This window comes from Phyllobates terribilis, unplaced genomic scaffold (genome assembly GCF_046119375.1).
Source record: "Phyllobates terribilis strain yellow unplaced genomic scaffold, ASM4611937v1 Scaffold_3__8_contigs__length_932513732, whole genome shotgun sequence".
Lineage (NCBI taxonomy): Eukaryota > Metazoa > Chordata > Amphibia > Anura > Dendrobatidae > Phyllobates > Phyllobates terribilis.
The window spans coordinates 69,168,490-69,187,072 of NW_027362763.1; the positions used below are offsets into that span (position 1 = coordinate 69,168,490).

The 18,583-nt window shown below is 46.2% G+C and overlaps 1 protein-coding gene and 1 long non-coding RNA gene across 3 annotated transcripts in view; one reads left to right on the plus strand and one right to left on the minus strand.

Annotated features, from left to right (window-relative positions):
• LOC141258828 (cytochrome P450 2B11-like) overlaps positions 1–18,583 on the minus strand; it is an 83,452-nt gene that overhangs the window by 38,044 nt on the left and 26,825 nt on the right. The window contains exons 5-6 of the mRNA XM_073673994.1: positions 7,649–7,825; positions 5,614–5,755 (exon numbers count right to left, since the gene is read on the minus strand). Of these exons, the coding sequence (XP_073530095.1) occupies positions 5,614–5,755; positions 7,649–7,825 (319 nt within the window). The remainder of the gene's footprint in view (positions 1–5,613; positions 5,756–7,648; positions 7,826–18,583) is intronic.
• LOC141258830 (uncharacterized) overlaps positions 1–18,583 on the plus strand; it is a 153,384-nt gene that overhangs the window by 21,479 nt on the left and 113,322 nt on the right. The window lies entirely within an intron of this gene.

The window sequence follows — 18,583 nt, forward strand, 5'->3', positions numbered from 1 at the left end:
TAAAAACCTTACTGTATATCAAAGTTGAAGTAATGCATATAAAAGGGTAGACAAATAGGACCGGGTCCCAACTCCAGACCACCTAGGCCCGTGGTAAGCTACATATATACCAATCAGCTCAACAAAGGGCATGCCACACCCTTAAATTGCACAGAATGCAAACAAGTCAAAAAACCAGACAATGTGAACTGAGGTCTAAGATGGCAGACATACAAGAAACAGAGGCATGTTCACACTAGCAAAAAAGAAGCAAGACAAAAATATATCTCATACCCTACCATAATTATATATAAATGTAAAGCAAAGTTGCATAATAAATATAGGGTACTTAGTGAACTATTTTTGATCAAAAAAAGTATACAAGCCGTCTCTTCCAGTGGTGAGTAATAATACCATTGCTGCAAAACCACCAGCTTCAGAGGACTGTTCCGCAGTGGCGGCCCCTTTGGCCGCACTCCACAGGTGGCGTAGTCGGACATTATAAAATCCATATATACAAATTACCGTTGGATTAACCGCCCTGGATCACGGACCGGGTCACCGCCACAGTGACTACAACCCCCAGCGTCTACCGGCCCGGCTCCGGGTACCCCACGGCCCAGGGGGCGCGTCAACTTCATAGGTCCCTGATCTGAGACAACTCCTGCTGTGTGATTTGCCCCACCTCTGGATCTCGTTGGCCCAGGCTATACGTCAGAACGTATTGCACCAGGGCTTGTCGGTGCTGCCACAGTCGCTGCAACATGTGCAGAGTTGAATTCCACCGTGTCGGCACATCGCATTTCAGCCGGTGAACTGGCAGGCCCAACGACTTCTGTAGAGATGTAAGTCGTTGAGCTGCGGGATGCGAACGGCGGAAGTGAGCACACAGCGACCGTGCCCTCTGCATAAGGCCATCTAGTCCGTGATAGTGGGCTAAAAATTTATGGACAGCCAGGTTCAACACGTGAGCCATACAAGGCACATGTGTGACATTGCCACGGTGTAGGGCCGCACCCAGGTTTGCAGCATTGTCGCACATGGCCTTCCCTGGTTGCAGGTCCAGTGGAGACAACCATTCATGAAACTGGGTCTCCAGAGCTGACCACAAGTCCTCAGCTGTGTGACTCACATTTCCCAGACATTTCAATGTAAACACTGATGCCGTTGAGCCCTGCTGCCAGCATAGTAAGGAGGTGTGCAGGATTCCTTCTGCGCAGTTAGAAAGCAGGTGGCATTACCAGACAGGCTTTGGGTGCAGGTGGAGGACCGAGAGGAGGTTGAGGAGGCAGAAGCAGTGGAGGAACTTCGAGATAAAGAGGATTGATGCAAAACTCGTGGGGACGGTAAGACTTGGACAGCAGCCTCTTGTCCTGCTCTCACCATAGTTACCCAGTGCCCAGTCAGCGACATGTAACACCCCTGTCCATGCCTACTCGTCCAAGTGTCTGTGGTGAAATGCACCCTGTCACACACAGAGTTTCTCAAAGAAGCGGTCATGTTGTGTGCGACATGCTGGTGGAGCGCAGGCACACCTTTCTTTGAGAAGTAGTGCCGACTGGGCATCTGGTACTGGGGCACTGCGACGGACATAAGGTCTCGAAAATCCACTGTGTCCTCCAGGCGGAAAGGCAGCATTTCTGTAGCCAACAGCTTGCAGATGGTGAAATTCAACCTCTTAGCTTTCTCATGGCTAGGAGGAAATGGTCTTTTACTTGTCCACATCTGAGGGAACGAGGGCTGGCTGTTGTGCTTTGACGGGGTTGAGTAGGGTGTCCCCGGCAAACTGCCGGTCTGTGAGGAAGATGCAGGCGGACATGTTAGGTTGCCTTGATCCAAAGGTGGTGCTCTCGATGTCAGAGAGCGCTCAACACCAGCAGGTGTGTCCACTTCCCAATGAACTGACGACCTGCCAATCACACTGGCTGTTGCAGGTAAAGAGGTGGCAGGTCTGCGTCCAAAAATATGTGTGACTGCTGTCCCCCCAGTCACAGAGGATGAAGAGGCCGCGGATGCACAAGATGGGGCAGACGGTGGTTGGCCCAGCCTGCTAGGCCGCATTATAGCACAGTGAGCTTCCCACTGCAACTTATGCTTCATATCCATGTGACGGTACATGCATGAAGTACTCAAACTATGGATTTTTTGGCCTCTACTTAGCTTTTGGTGACAAATATTACAGATAACATGAGTTGGGTCATCCTTATCGATCTGAATAAATGCCCAGGCTATGCAAGGCTTAGAGCCCATGCGACCTGAAGAGCCACTACGACTTGTGGTCAGAGGGAGAGTTGTGGTTGAGGATGCAGTTATTGACGTGCTTCCAGTACTCCGTCTCTGTCCAGGAAGGCGCAACCTAACCTCGTCGTCAATAGCATCTGTGACGCCCCGCTGCGCTTGGTATCACAGATCCTAGAAGAGTGTATTGATGGAATCCTCCACAAGAGGCCCCCATAAACATTCACACATCTCCACCTTCCACCTCAGACCAGCAGAGGGAGCTCGTTAGGGATATAAATAGGGAAGGTGGAGCTAGGCAGTTCAGTTCCTCTGAAGAGTTCCTGCAGTAGAGAAGCCTAAGAGAGGTCAGTCTGCAGTGGAGCTCAGTCTAGTCTAGAGAACTCAGTTAATAGTTCAGCAGTGGAGCACGAGACTCCTGCTAGCTAGATTCAGGGAGCCCAGATAGAGCTTAAGGTGTGCCGGCGCCATAAGATCGGTGAAGCGCGGCAAGCTGCCGTTAGTGTGTATAGCCTAGTGAGGGCCCGAGTAAGCCGAAGGCGAGTGGCGAGTTGGTACATAAGGGGCAGAGGAGCTTAACCAGCTCACCACGAAGCATTTTCCGGACACCGGATCCGAGCTTACCGGGATCTCTATGACCCAGTAAGGCATAACCGGAATCCCTGGAGAACTACAAGTCCCAGGATCGCTAAGGTGCTGATACGTAACAGAGCCAGGAGACGCTTAGGCCCCACATACTGGGAACGTGAACTCCAAGAGAAGGCCCTACCACAAGGTCAGCCAGCGCAGGACAGAGACAAAGTTAGGCCTAGCTCCAGGCAGGTCAGAAACTTACTACGCAGAGGCAAGAAACAGGAGGCCCTACACCCGCTCATTGGGGAGGATCCTGATATGCACCCTTCACCCTACAGTGCTCCGGGATGTGCCTGAATTTCCTCCAGTAAAAGGTACTGAAGTGACTACCGTGTCCATTCCCGTTCTTGCTCTGACCCAGCTGGGTCTCGCCAGTCCTGCATTCCCCCTGCATACGCTGCCCTGAGACCTAGCTCCACCTGTGGGGAGCTATACCATCGAGCTGCCTTATCACGAGCCTCAGTGGACTGCTGCAGCGCTGGTGCTTCTCACCAGATACCACAGGTGGCGTCACGAACTCTTATAAAATGAACAATTATCCACCCTTTTAAAGAGTGACCCCAGGGTACGGGCCAGGGAGCCGACCACCGCGACATCCCCAAGGCCAGGCAAAGGCCCGGGTGACCTCATCGACTGGCTGACTGTGGGTTGACAGTAAGTGGGATCTCCAACCTTGTCATCATCACCCTGTGTGTTATCACACCCGTCGTCCTCAAAGCCAACCTCTTCCTGCCCTGACCGAAAAGTCAAGTTGTTGCTCCAATCAGGTATTTGAGTCTCATCATCGTCTTCATCATTGTCTCCACCAACAGGAGTTACAGTTTGGGAACGAGGGTCTACATTATGCTCAGAACCTTCTTCATCTGGTCCAGGATCCGACTTATAAAGATTCTGGGCATCAGTGCAGATCATTTCCTCATCTGGATTAACAGAAGCTCTGGAGCAGACCTCCGTTTCCCAGGCTATAGTATGAGTAAACAGCTCTGCAGACTCAACCATCTGTGTTACCCCATACTCAGACGGGCAGCTGGAGATTTGGGAGCTGTCAGGAAGCAAGTGCGATTGGGGTGACACCTCTGAGGACAGGAGTATTTGTGATGTTGAAATTGAGGTGGAGGAGAGCCCACTTGAAGGAGCACTTGATATGCGCTGAAGCACCTGCTGTTTTTGTGCCTCATCTGGAATTTGTAGCGATGGGCGTGTCCGTAACAAAGGGATCGTATCACATTGTCCACGAAAAGAAGTCGACATGTTAGTTTGGCTGGAAGATGGTCTTTCTTCTGCAGATGTTAGTCCCCCCCACCGCGGGGGGGCTCGACCCCCAAGCGGACAGGCACCAGTATTGGGAGAGGGTGGCTGGCCGTCAGGGTCCACCGCGGCTCTGGCACAAACCCGGCGACACGGAGGTGGCACGGGCAGGAACGGACTGGCCGTGTCGGCTTCTCACTTTATGGATTTTAGAAGGGCATGACATGCCTATATCTGTGTCTCCCCCTCCTTTTACTCCTCCACCTCTTTTCTTTTCGCATGACTCTATGTACTTGTCACTTTTCCATGTGTTAGTTATGTCTTCTGAGCAGTTTGTCAGCTTTTGGACACCTTTGAAGGTGATTTCTATGTGTTTCTATGTGTTTTTGTTTGGCTGCCATTGGTTTTAACGGTGTTCGACGAACAGTTCGACGAACAGTTCGGCGAACACACGGGTGTTCGACGAACCGAACCGAACTCGAACACTACGGGGGTGGCTCAACACTACTTATCACTAGGGTCTAATTTTTTATGAAATTATGCACAAATACCCTATCAGAGCTTACTGATAATATATTCAATGTGTACTATGGTAGCATCATCATATGTTCTTTACAAGTGTATGAAGGACCTCAAAACAATTTCCTTGGATACATTCAAGAAACCATAGACGTGAGCATATTGATTTATAGCTATTCACATTTTTTACGAATATCCCAGTAAGTTAGGATTTTACAAACTTTTTTAGATACAATTTACACAAATCCAGCAAAATGGGAGCCATCCTCTCGCCATTTTCATAGATTCTTTTGAGGGCCATATTATAATTTAAAAATAAAATCTTTATGCTCACTTTTACTTCCCAGTTTTGCTGCTTCTACAGCAAAGCCACCTCTGGTCCTCCTTGTTGGTTTTCTGATTTTAAGTCACTCCATTCCATTGATTAGGCAAATTTTAGATCAGTGATTGATCCAAGTCAAGTCATAAAGTGGCTCCTCAGCCCAAGCAACTGTGTGAGGCCAATCACATTGTATCCCTTAGTGACTGTCCAAGACCAATCACACAGGTGGGAGTGATGGTAAAAAAGAAGACTAGCAAAGGACCAGTGATGTGGTGGCAGCTACTCATAAAGAAAGGTGAATACAAAGCTGTTTTTTTTAACTCCCTACTACCCCCCATGGCAAATAATTTGGACCAAACCAAATCAAATTTGCTGGTCAAATTCCAGCAAATCGGTCCAAATCATTTTCAGAAAATTTGCTCATCTCTAAACCCCAGTCTAACAGTAGTGAGACCCCTTTATTTTGCGATTCTAGCTACTTGACGAAAGTATTTAACAGGTTTTTTTCAAAGTATTGAATTCAAAACACACAAAAATGAGAGCATACTAATAATGACCCTTAATTCAAACATTGATATGTTGTCGTAAATGACTGCAATGGGATGGTTTCCACAAATTGGAAAAGTTCTGTAAAAAACCTTTGACTTGATGACTTCTGCAGCCTCACATCTTACTTTGTATTTCTGGATATTTCATCATCAGTAAAAGACCCCATCTCAATGTGGTTGATGTTGATTCAATTCCCGCGATGAACAGATCTGTCACCAAAGCAAGCAGATTCCCTTTGCTGTAATATTGAATGGATTCCTGCTTTTCCTGTAAAGGATGATCATGCCATACAGTTATTACTTTAGTGCAGATGATGTATAAAAAGTAGGTCTTGAAGTGGAAGTAAACTGACCCTGTAATTTGTGCTAGCTAAACCAATGAGAGGAGTCTAAGGCTATTAGCAGACAAAGATATTTTGAGCTAATCTAAAAAGCGTGGACAAGCAGTCGACAATCCCCTTGAAGATCTTATAGTGATATAATGCATTGTCATGTTCTATATATTGTTTTATCTATTTTGAGTCCTGAAGCACTTACCGAACAAGTGGACAAGATTAACTATTGGAGACATCTCATGGTGGGAGGAGTTAAGTTACTGTTAGTTAGTGAAAAGTGGTGAAAAGGGAAGGAACTATGGTCCAGAGGACCTGTACCGAAAAGGGTGTTGTGTGTGAAGAAGGGAGACCATTGTCAGATAGCAAGTTCTACAGTAAACAAGTATCAAGTGGCAGAAGGATCCTTTAACTTAGGCAAATGGGAGCCTATAGCAAGTGTTATCTATAAAAGATAAGAAGTGGAAGTGTAGGCAGACCTGAAGGTCATAGAGAAGACTGGCCAGGCTGGAACACATGTTATCCTAAGAGAAATTGAAGATGCAGTGGCACACTAATGGCCATGTGGCAGAAATCAATTGAAAGTTGAGAAAACTTGTGAAGCGTCATAGGGACATATCTAATGGTGAGCAGCCTACTCAAGGGAAGATAGATTTTCCCATTGTGATCTGGTTGTTTAGTGTAACATGTAATGGAAGAAATGCACCACCACATGCAACCATGAACTTCCTACCTCTGGATCGTGCAGAAGATGTATTATTTAAGTGTCATACCTTCTATCTAATGTATAAACATTTAATATTTTCGTTCAGAAAAGAAAAGTTTATTTATGCATTCTGGTTTTCCTCATTCATCTCTACTTTGTCGGGTCCTGGACTGCCATATCAAGCAGCATGCAGTCTGCAAGTGTATCCCTAGGATAATAGCAGCACAGACCCAGCCAGGAACCCCATTTTCCTGTAATGTCCGGGTACACGGGAAGGAACCCTAGGCCAGAGTATCCACTAACATTACACCGATATTCTCCCAAAAACACCACAATAACAACTTTAAAACAGCAGGAAAGACTCCTCCTCTTCATTTCAATGCTAATCCACTTTGCAGTTTATATGAGGTTTCTTTGAGTGTTTTCTTCCCACTTCAGGTTTTGAAAAATGCTTGGTGGGAAAATATAAAGTGTATGTCAATTCCATACAACAGCTACTGATGAAATCTGCGTCAATCTCAGCACTGTCCAATCAAATGGCTGGGAAAAACAATACTTCAGGAAAAAAATGTCTTCTGGAAAGCATCAAAACAATTTTTAAAACTGCTACAGGGAATGAAAACCTTCTGCAAAAAGTCCCCAAAGAAGTTGTGATTCATAAAATGGTTTCCACTGGAATTTTTTTTTTTGACCGCCACAAAAAAACACCATATGGAAATAATCTAAAGGTATGTGCAAACAGCATCACTAAGACATCGGTGCAGCAGCCAGCTATTATTTTCCTGAGGCAGTTTTGCTGGTTGTTGTGGCAGCTGTGAAGTGCGGAGCCGTCTGAAGAATGTTTATTATTGTAAGCACTTCAGGTTGTCCAAACTCTGAATCAGGTAAAGAAAAGTCACATAAGATGGAACATGTGCACAGCAAGATCATTTTTACATTGCTGTACACTAGGCTTATTTTATGTGATGCTTTTTCAGGCAGATTTCTGGCAAAATCATCCTGAAAAAGACACTGAGTGCACATATACTATTGGTTTAAGCTTGAATACAGGTATGTATTGAGTACACCACTACCGATCCTGAGTAATTTTTTTATCTTAATCTTTAGTCGATCAATGAAATACCTCTTTCTGCTTGGCTAGGTATGCATCGATTAGATTGCGCTGGTCATTCACATCCAGTTCCTTCCTCTGTTTAGTAAATGTTGACTCTAAAAAAGAGTTAAACTCTCTGATGTTGGCAAAAATTTTGTGGTGAGCTCCCGGTATGCAGGGTATCAGTAGGGGAAAACTTTTGTACAGCTTTAAAATGAAAAATAATGAATGAATAAATAAAACATTTAATAAATAACATATTTAATTATTTATTAAATACATACATAATATATTATAATATTTTATTATAAGAAGCAAAAAAAAAAACACATTCTACAAGACGGATCATTTAATCTTCCAACCCTATTTGAGTCAAGGAATGAAATAAAAAGCCAACATGGCTAATCCAACAGTAAAGAAATGGCCATGACCAAAGTATTATAGGTAAATATTTTGGGCCAGAAATCACAAAGTTAAACTTTTTTGGCACTGAAGGTCAGTGTAGATATTAACACTATTGTCAGTCATGGATGTTTTGGATGTGGCTGTGGTTCTTCTCCCTACCACAGCTCTTGCTAGGGCCACTGACCATTTTTTAACATTGGAGCCATGTCACTCCTAGTCTGCAGATTAATTTTGTAACTTTTGCCTATCTCTTGTTTTTGTTCAATCTAAACACGACCTCAATGTCCTTGCTCATGGATATCGCTCCTATCTTGCTCTTGGGATAGGCTGCCTGGTATTTTTTTAGTTATTTTACTCACGTATATAGCGCCATTAATTCCACAGCACTTCACAGCCAATATTGGCACTGTCCTCATTGGGACTCACAATCTACAATCTAGCCAGGGCCCACCCGAGGATTCTCTGATGGGACCGTTCAAACTTGCCGAGAAGCAGTCCTGGCTAAGAAAAGTGTGTGGGAAGGTTCCCGGACACTCTATGGCTCCTTTTTTACTGAGGTGGAAACCCACGCAAACACAGGGAGAACATACAAACTCCTTGCAGATGTTGTCCTTGGTGAGATTTGAACCCAGGACCCCAGCGCTGCAAGGCTTCAGTGCTAACCACTGAGCAACCATTCTGCCCCCCAATCTATTTGTTTTACTCCTGGGTCAGACCCATTTTAATCCTCTTGACTATGTCCCCATCTATTACATCTAGACTACTATTTTCGTGATGACCCGTAGCTTCAGTCTTTACCAAGATACTGCTTCATGACCTGTCCACACTCCTTATGATGGCCTTTGGAAAGTTAATAAAGGGGGAACTATATAGAAATTCCACCCTAGCCTGTCTGATGCCATATAGATTGGGGCTTAGATAATCCACATCTCTAGTGAGAAACATAACTGATCCAATGCATCTAAAATAAAAAGTGAAGCAACATTGTAAATTGTCTTAATTAATTACCTCATATTACCTTGTGCATGCAGCTGCTTTGTAGACCTGTGTATTTCCATGGTTAGAGACTACAGACAAACTGTGTGTAGTCTGATTCTGTAGTCAAGTGTTGGTCCACTCCTGTGTCTTAGTTTTCCTGTGGAGGCCGCAGTCAGATTCAGGAAAACTAAGAGTTTTAATACTAAGACACAGGCCTTAAAAAGGCCTAGGCCACTTGCAAAGTCTGACATGGAGCACAAAAGAGTTCAGAAGATCAGGGTCATGGGAGCAGAGCTCGGACCTTGGACAGGTGTGTAACAATAGCTCCCTTCTTAGGGCCCTCCCAAATAAGTAACAGTAGAAAGAGGATGTATGGCATGAAATTGTTTCAGTAAGATTGTAGCATTTATGTCCTTTTTTGACACTCAATATCTTTAATCAGTACCATATTCCCTCCAGACTATCAACTAGGAGAGATTACTAAGAATCCTCTTTCAGTCCAGAATTTTGTTGGCCTCATACTCATTGTTGGATCAGAAGCAGAAGCGTGACAGTCCTAACTGTAGGAGAGAATCTGATGAAGACCAGAGGACGTAGTTCAGAACTCAGGAACTCTGGCACTGTAGCTGTTATCTTCTCCCAGCACAAACTGGCATCCAGGCTACCACTACCACTCAGCATAGGTAAGAGTGATTACATTATTTATTATTTATCATCACTAGTGTTGAGCGAGCATGCTCGATACTGCTCGTTACTCACCCGAGCATCTCACGACTCGGGATGTTCGGCGAGCACCGAGCTTTTCCGGGTTACTCGGGCGGGAGCTCGGGTCTCCGCCCTGCACGTTTGGCGCTCTTTACAGAGCCAATGAACATGCAGGGATTGCCAGACAGTCACTGTAATGCCGCAGCCATGTTGTTTTTTGGCATTATAGTGATTGGCTGGCCGCACAGCATCACCTCGAGTACTTAAAACCGGGTGCCGCCATCTTGGACACAGTCGCTCCGGATCAGCCAGTGTAGAGTCAGTGCTGCTGAGCTAGGGAGAGATTCATACTCCGAAATAGTTAGTGTAGGGTCTCTAAAGCCTGCCAAATCAAACAAACAGTCCTTCTCAGGACTAATATCCATCCCAAATATCAGACAGGCAGGCAGGCTGTATAGGAGACGCAGTGTTTATACCAGCAAACGCTGCATTACAGTTCTGTGTGCTCCTGTTGGTCAAATTGCTAGACTTATCACCCCGGTCTCAGGGGCCAGGAAAAATCCTTTTTTTTTTCATTTAAATCCTTTTTTTTTCTCAGTCAGACTGTACAAATACACATCTTATTAACCTTTTGGTGTACCCCCCCCCCAAAAAAAAAATTGAGTGTGTCTGTGACTGTTCAGACACCAATATATCTGTTTAAAAGAGTCTGGTGTAGGCGAGAGAAATAGAACTGTAGTTTTTCAGTTCCATGGGTCAAATCTCTGTATTATCCTGTTTTTGGCATTTTTTGCCGTAAAAAAAACTGTAATAGTGTCTCCCTGACTGGTCAGACACCAATATATCTGTTTAAAAGAGTCTGGTGTAGGCGAGAGAAATAGAACTGTAGTTTTGCAGTTCCATGGGTCAAATGTCTGTATTATCCTGCTTTTGTTATTTTTTGCCGTAAAAAAAAACCTGTAATAGTGTCTCCCTGACTGGTCAGACACCAATATATCTGTTTAAAAGAGTCTGGTGTAGGCAACATAACTATAACTGTGGTTTTGCAGTTCCATGGGTCAAATCTCTGTATTATCCTGCATTTGGCATTTTTTGCCGTAAAAAAACAGTAATAGTGTCTCCCTGACTGGTCAGACACCATTATATCTGTTTAAAAGATTCTGGTGTATGCCACATAACTATATCTGTGGTTTTGCAGTTCCATGGGACAAATCTCTGTATTTTCCTGCTTTTGGCAATTTTTTCCATAAAAAAAACAGTAATAGTGTCTCCCTGACTGGTCAGACACCAATTTATCTGTTTAAAAGATTCTGGTGTACGCCACATAACTATAACTGTGGTTTTGCAGTTCCACGGGTCAAATCTCTGTATTATCCTGCTTTTGGCATGTTTTGCCGTACAAAAAAAAACTGTAATAGTGTCTCCCTGACTGGTCAGACACCAATATATCTGTTTAAAAGATTCTGGTGTATGCCACATAACTATAACTGTGGTTTTGCTGTTCCGCGGATCAAATCTCTTTATTATCTTGCTTTTGGCATTTATTGCCGTAAAAAAAACTGTAATAGTGTCTCCCTGACTGGTCAGACACCAATATATCTGTTTAAAAGAGTCTGGTTAAAGCCAGAGAAATAGAACTGTGGTTTTTCAGTTCCACGGGTCAAATCTCTGTATTATCCTGCTTTTGGCATATTTTGCCGTAAAAACAAACTGTAATAGTGTATCCCTGACTATATCTGTTTAAAAGAGTCTGGTGAAGGCCAGAGAAATAGAACTGTGGTTTTGCAGTTCCACGAGTCAAATCTCTGTATTATCCTGCTTTTGGCATTTTTGGCCGTAAAAAAAAACTGTAATAGTGTCTCCCTGACTGGTCAGGCACCAATATATCTGCTTAAATGGGTCTGGTGTAGGCCAGATAAATTGTACTGTGGTTTTGCAGTTCCACTGGTCAAATCCTGGTAATATCCTGCTTTTGGCCTGTTTTACGTAAGAAAAAGCAGTAGTAGTGCCTCCCTGTCTGTTCAGTCACAAATATATCTGTTTAAAAGATTCTGATGTAGGCCAGACAAATAGAACTGTGGTTTTCCTCTTCCACGGTTCAAATCTCCTTTCTATTACCCTTTTTCCATTGATAGTGTGAGTGTAAGCTATTTTGCTTCATTTACAATGGGCAAGGCACGTGGCAAGGGACATGGAACGGGACGTTCTGGTGATGGTGCATGTAGAGGACTGGACCGTGGCCAAAGTGAAAATGTGCCACAACCAACAGCCACATCTTCTCGCTCCCACTTCTTGACTGAATTACTAGGGAAGCACACTACAACACCAGTATTGCAACTGATCAGTGTGAACAGGTTATTAATTGGATAGCAGATAATACTTCCAGTTACATGGGCACCACCACCTCCGGTCTGTCTTAAACACGGACAAGTTTTAGTAGCCGTGAGTCTCGACCGCATACTCCTCCTCACCCTGATCCCACCATGCCGAGTGTCGTCAGACAGCAACTGATCCCACAGTTGGACACTCTGAAGAGCTGTTCACTGGTCCATTTCCAGATTTGTGCCCCTCGCTTGCTCCGCTTGAAGTGGTGGAAGAGGAGATCCCATGTAGCGATGCCCAAATATTTGAACAGCCAAGGTCACAGGAAGTCGACGCTGGCAATTTGTCACAAGAGGTGGACGATGACGAGACACAATTGCCACGAAGTGAGGAGGAGGATAGTGGTGTGCAAGTGGAAGAGGAGGAGGTGGTGGATGATCTAGTAACTGACCCAACGTGGCAGGAGGACACGCAGAGTGAGGCCAGCAGCACACAGGGGGAGGGAGGCAGAGTACCCCAACAGGCAGGAAGAAGCAGTGTGGTAGCCGCACACAGAAGGCGGGCAACAGTTCCCCGTAACACCAACACGAGGTACGTTGCCAGTACAACCGGTAGGTCTTCCAGAGTCTGGAATTTTTTTAAAGACTCTGCTGATAACCCCAAAAAGGCCATTTGTACCACCTGCCATGCCAGCATCAGCAGGGGTAACAAAACTACCAGCCTGACCACCGCCAGCATGATCTGGCACATGTCAGCAAAGCACCCGATTTTGTGGGGTGAGCCCAAGGGTCCACGACCAGTGTCAGTGGGTGTCACCACTGCTTCTTCCGCTGTTGTGCGTGTAATAGAACCCCCTGTTGTGTGTGCAAGGCAATCCCCTGTCCATATTGCATGCAAAGATGCCCCCTCCTCTCAGTCTTCACTTGTTATGGCAGTTTCTCAAGAAACAGCATCAATGTCCACGTCCATGCCCCACCGCAGCGTTCAATTGTCCATATCCCAGAGCTTTGAACGAAAGCGCAAATTCACAGCCAACGCCCTACAGGCCACAGTCGTAAATTCGCACATTTCACGACTGCTTGCGTTGGAAATGCTGCCTTTTAGGCTGGTGGAGATGGAATCCTTCCAGAACCTTATGGCGGTGGCCATCCCTCGGTACTCGGTCCCCAGCCGACACTATTTTGCCCGGTGTGCCATCCCCGCTCTGCACAAGCATGTGTCCCAAAACATCTGCTGTGCCCTCAACAACGCAGTTGCTGGGAGAGTCTACCTGACAACGGACACGTGGACAAGTGCTTGTGGCCAGGGACGGTACATCTCCCTGACGGCACACTGGCTAAACATAGTGGAAGCCGGGACACAGTCGGATCTTGGGAAGGAACACATCCTCCCAACACTGAGGATTGCGGGCCCTATGTCAGTCAGAGTTGTCCCCACAGTGTACAGCTCCTGCGCATCATCGTCCTCCTCCTCCTCATGCTCAGCCTCCATCTCAGATATCACCACATCAGTTACTAGCTGAAAGCACTTCAGTACTGCCTCGGCCAAGCGGCAACAGGCTGTGCTGAAACTCATAAGCTTAGGTGATAAACCTAACACTGCTTGTGAGTTGTGAAGAGCTGTGAAAGAGCAGGCAGATCTGTGACTGAGACCGCTGAACCTACGTCCAGGCATAGTCGTGTGTGACAATGGCCGTAACCTGGTGGCGGCTCTGAGGCGAGGCGAGATCACACACGTACCATGCCTGGCTCATGTGCTTAACCTCGTGGTTCAGCAGTTTATTAAATCGTACCCCAAGTTGCCAGATCTGCTCGTCAACGTACGCGGCCTGTCAGCTCATTTTTGCAAGTCGGCTACAGCTTCCGCCGCCCTTGCTGTGTTGCAGCAGCGTTTGCAGCTACCGGCACACCGACTGGTGTGTGATGTCCCCACACGTTGGAACTCTACCCTCCACATGTTGCAAAGGTCAGACTCCACACAAAAGACTTCAGGAGTGGACCTGGATGTCTGACATATGAACCATCCTGACAAACTTTGAGGAGTCCACCAAGATGGTGAGTGGCGATGACACCAACATTAGCGTCAGCATCCCACTTGCCGGTCTTTTGCAATGCTCTCTGCAGAGATTTAAAGAGAAGGCATTGCAGCCAGAGTATGATGAGATGGATCAAGAACCCGTAATGGGCGATTACACACAGCCCAGCATCATCTCATCCCAACGTGCATTGGGGGACAATGAGGGAGAGGAGGAGGAGGAGAAGGAGGAAGAACAGGACCTGGTATAATGCGCTGTAGACGGAAGTACCTGTACAACTGTCATACCGTCGGTTCAGCGTGGGTGGCCTGAGGACAGGGGGGAGGAGGAGGAGGAGAAGGAGAGCATGGTCAGTTGTCATCTTGGCACGCATGGCTGACTTTATGTTACGCTGCCTTAACAATGACACTTGCATTATCAAAATGTTGGGTGACAGTCATTACTGGTTGGTGACACTTTTAGACCCCCGCTACAAGGAGAACTTTCACTCTCTTATTCCTGAGGTGGAGAGGTCTACAAAAATGGGGTAGTACCAGAAGGCCCTTGCTGCAGAACTATTAAAAATTTCCCATCTGAACACGCTAGCGGCAGAGATCACAGTTCGTTGACCAACCAAGGTGTACAGGCAAGAGAGATGCAACTCCAATACAGCAGAGGCAGGGGAACACTGTCAACATTCTGTGACAGTTTTCTGAGACCCGCCCAGCTTACAGGCCCTGAGGCGCGGGATACTCTTACAAGGAGTGGTAAGTTTCAAAAGATGATGAGGGATTACCTTGCCGACCGTACCAGCGTCCTCTGTGATTCCTCTGTGCCTTTTAATTATTGGGTATCCAAGCTGGACACTTGGAATGAACTCGCTCTGTACGCCTTGGAGGTCCTGGCCGGCCCTGCCACTAGCGTGTTATCGGAGCGTGTTTTTAGTGCCGCTGGGGGAATTATAACTGATAAGCGCACTCGCCTGTCAACTGACAATGCTGACAAACTGATCCTTATCAAAATGAACAAGGGCTGGATTGGGCCAGACTTCTCATCACCACCAAATGGCAGCAGAGTAACATAAAGTCAAATCCACTGTGTTATTTCGGGAGGTGTATTCCCATGCACCACTTCACACCCACACATGGGTATGTGCTTCCTCATTTCGGCTGTATTTTGCTCTTCTCCTTATCCTCATCCTCCACCACCACTATAACACCAGGGTCACCGTGGTCCATGTTGCCAGCATTGCAAGTTCCTCCGTCCTAATGTTTGGCCGCTTTTGCTTGGAAGGCATAGGCAAAGACTATGGGAGACGCACTCCCCAATAACGGGAATAATGTTTTTAATATGCTGTACTGCATTGCTCTTGTAAGGGGCATGAAGACCGTCTCGTTAAGCTACTGCGACCTACACCACTTTTCCCAGGGGCATTGATATTGTCTTTTTATTCCACTGCGACCTCCACGTCTCTTCCAATGGGCATTAAAACCGTCTTGTTAAGCTACTGCGGCCTCCACCACTTTTCCCAGGGGCATTAAAACTGTCTTCTTAAGCTACTGCGACCTCCACCACATTTCCCAGGGGCATTGATATAGTTTTTTTATTCCACTGCGACCTCCACGTCTCTTCCAAGGGGCATTAAAACCGTCTTGTTAAGCTACTGCGACCTCCACGTCTCTTCCAAGGGGCATTAAAACCGTCTTGTTAAGCTACTGCGACCTCAACCACTTTTCCCAGGGTCATTAAAACCGTCTTGTTAAGCTACTGCGACCTCCACCACTTTTCCCTGGGCCATTAAAACTGTCTTGTTAAGCTACTGCGAACTCCACCATTCTTCCAAGGGGCATTAAAACTGTCTCGTTAAGCTACTGCTACCTCCACCACTTTTCCCAGTGGCATTGATATTGTCTTTTTATTCCACTGCAACCTCCACGTCTCTTCCAAGAGGCATTAAAACTGCCTTGTTAAGCTACTGCGACCTCAACGTCTCTTCCAAGGGGCATTAAAACCGTCTTGTTAAGCTACTGCGACCTCGACCACTTTTTCAAGGGGCATTGATAGTGTCTTTTTATTCCACTGTGACCGCCACCATTCTTCCATGGGGCATTAAAACCGTCATGTAAAGCTACTGCGACCTCCACCACTTCTCCCAAGGGCATTAAAACTGTCTTGTTAAGCTACTGTGACCTCCACCACTTTTTCAAGGGGCATTGATATTGTCTTTTTATTTCACTGCGACCTCCACCATTCTTCCAACGGGCATTGCATTTCCTAATAATTTTAGTCTGCTTTTGCTTTTCAATGCAGAGGCGGACACTAAGGGAGACCCACTCCCCATTAATGGGTAGAAGGTTTTTAGCATGCTGTAATCCACGTCTGTTTCAAGGGGCATTGAAGTTCCTCATAATTTTTGTAAAGCCTTCCATTCACTGCTTAGGCCAACAGTGCACAGGAGACCCAGTTGCTATAAATGGAAATAAAGGTTTAGTTAAGGCCCTCTGACCTCCATGTCACTTCCAAGGGGCATTGGAGTGCCTCGAAATTTTTCGTAGGCATTGCACCCACTGCATGTAGCCAAAACGCTCCATTTGGTACAGAAACATATCCTACAAGAAATGTGTAGTTGACTGGCCTGATATTGATGTGAATGGTCCCTGTTCCTCCTGCTTTTTCTCATTTGCCACCAACTCATCCATCATTCATCACCAGAAGCTTTGTTTTAACGGGAGTCATAGAACTGGGAGAGTAGCAGGAAAACATACAGTAATCCACGGAGGAGGTAGGATATGTGCCAAAACGCTGACCACCTCAGGCCTAGCAGCTACTACATACATGCGCTTCCATTCCAAGAAAACAAAGCAGACGCTAACTTGTATCATCATCATCATGCTCCTCACCTTGGCAGTCTCAACTCCCCTGATGGAGAAGCCAAGGCCCACCGGAGGAGTCTGGTTCTCTGGTGGGCTCGTCCAATGCTACTTTAAAGCAGGCCGGGCTAAGAAAAGTGTGGGGGAACTTCCAAGGAGAAATACGGGTAGCTGGGGACCGTTTATGGACACCCGGCCGCCCCCAGGTGGCTGAAGACCATGTGTGGACACCCGGCCGCGGGGCGGCTGGGGACTGAGTATGAACATCCGGCCACTGGGCGGCTGGGGACTGAGTGTGGATACCTCGCTGCCAAAGCAGCCATGAGATAGTGGCCAGCTTCGGCCTCCTCCAAACTGAAAGGCCCCATTTCAAGTGCAAGTTAGCAGTATGGTATTGCATCTTGGGGGTGGGTGGGTGGCAGGTTGCACACAAACGCTTGCATTCCAAGAAAACAAAGCAGATGCTAACTTCTATCATCATCATCATGCTCCTCACTAGAGATGAGCGGTGTTCGACTAGAACTGTTCGCCAATCTCAAATTCGAGCTGTTTTGGGCGGTGTTCGAGTTGTTCGACGAACCCGAACGATTTGCAAAACATTCGGCTGTTCGAGGTTATGTTCGATAACTGTTCGTGCACCAAAAGCGTGTCCTGCATGTCTGGCGCTATTTTGAGCACCAATCATGCAGGGATTGCCTGCCACTCACTGTAATGCCACAGCCATGGTGGTTGTGGCATTACAGTGATTGCCCAAATCGATGGGAACAGTGCCAACAGTGAAACATGAAAAGCCGGCAATTCATCAGCTGCATACACCGGTACCCGACAATTTAGAACAGAAAGAATAGAGCATCACACATAGATTAGATAGATAGAAACAAGTCAGCCACATATATACGAAGTACAGTGACAGTGTTGCTTACTGTACTTGTCATTTAGTGTAAAGGATTTATCAAAAAAAATAATAGTGTTTTCATGCACCGTCTCTTTAAAAAAGCCGGCCGGCAATTCAGCAGTGGTACCCGACAATTTATAATAGAAAGAATAGAGCATCACACATAGATTAGATAGATAGAAACATGTCAGACACATATATGAAGTACAGTGACAGTGTTGCTTAATGTACTTGTCATTTAGTGTTAAAATAAAGGATTTATTTAAAGCCTGGGAAGGGGGTAATACCCACGGAGCTTCCCAGGTTACTAATATGAGCCCCCAGCTGAATACCTAGCCTTTACTAGCTATTAAAATGGGGGACCCCCCCCAAAAAAAATGACGTGGGGTCCCCCTATTTTAATAGCTAGCAAAGGCTAGGCAGACAGCTGGGGGCTGATATTAATAGCCCAGGAAGGGTGCCATGAATATTGGCCCCCTCCCAGGCTAGAAACACCAGCCATCAGCCGCCCCAGAAATGGCGCATCCATAGGATGCGCTAATTCTGGCACTTAACCTCGCTCTTCCCACTGCCCTGTAGCGGTGGCAGGGGGTAATAGGGCTGGGGTTCATGTCAGCTTATAATGCCAGCTGACATCAAGCCCAGGTTAGTAATGGAGAGGCGTCTATAAGACACCCCCATTACTAACCCCATAGTCAAAGTTAAAAGAAAACACAAACACCCAGAATAAAGTCTTTTAATTGAAATGAAGACACATTCCTTTATTGTTCTAAATT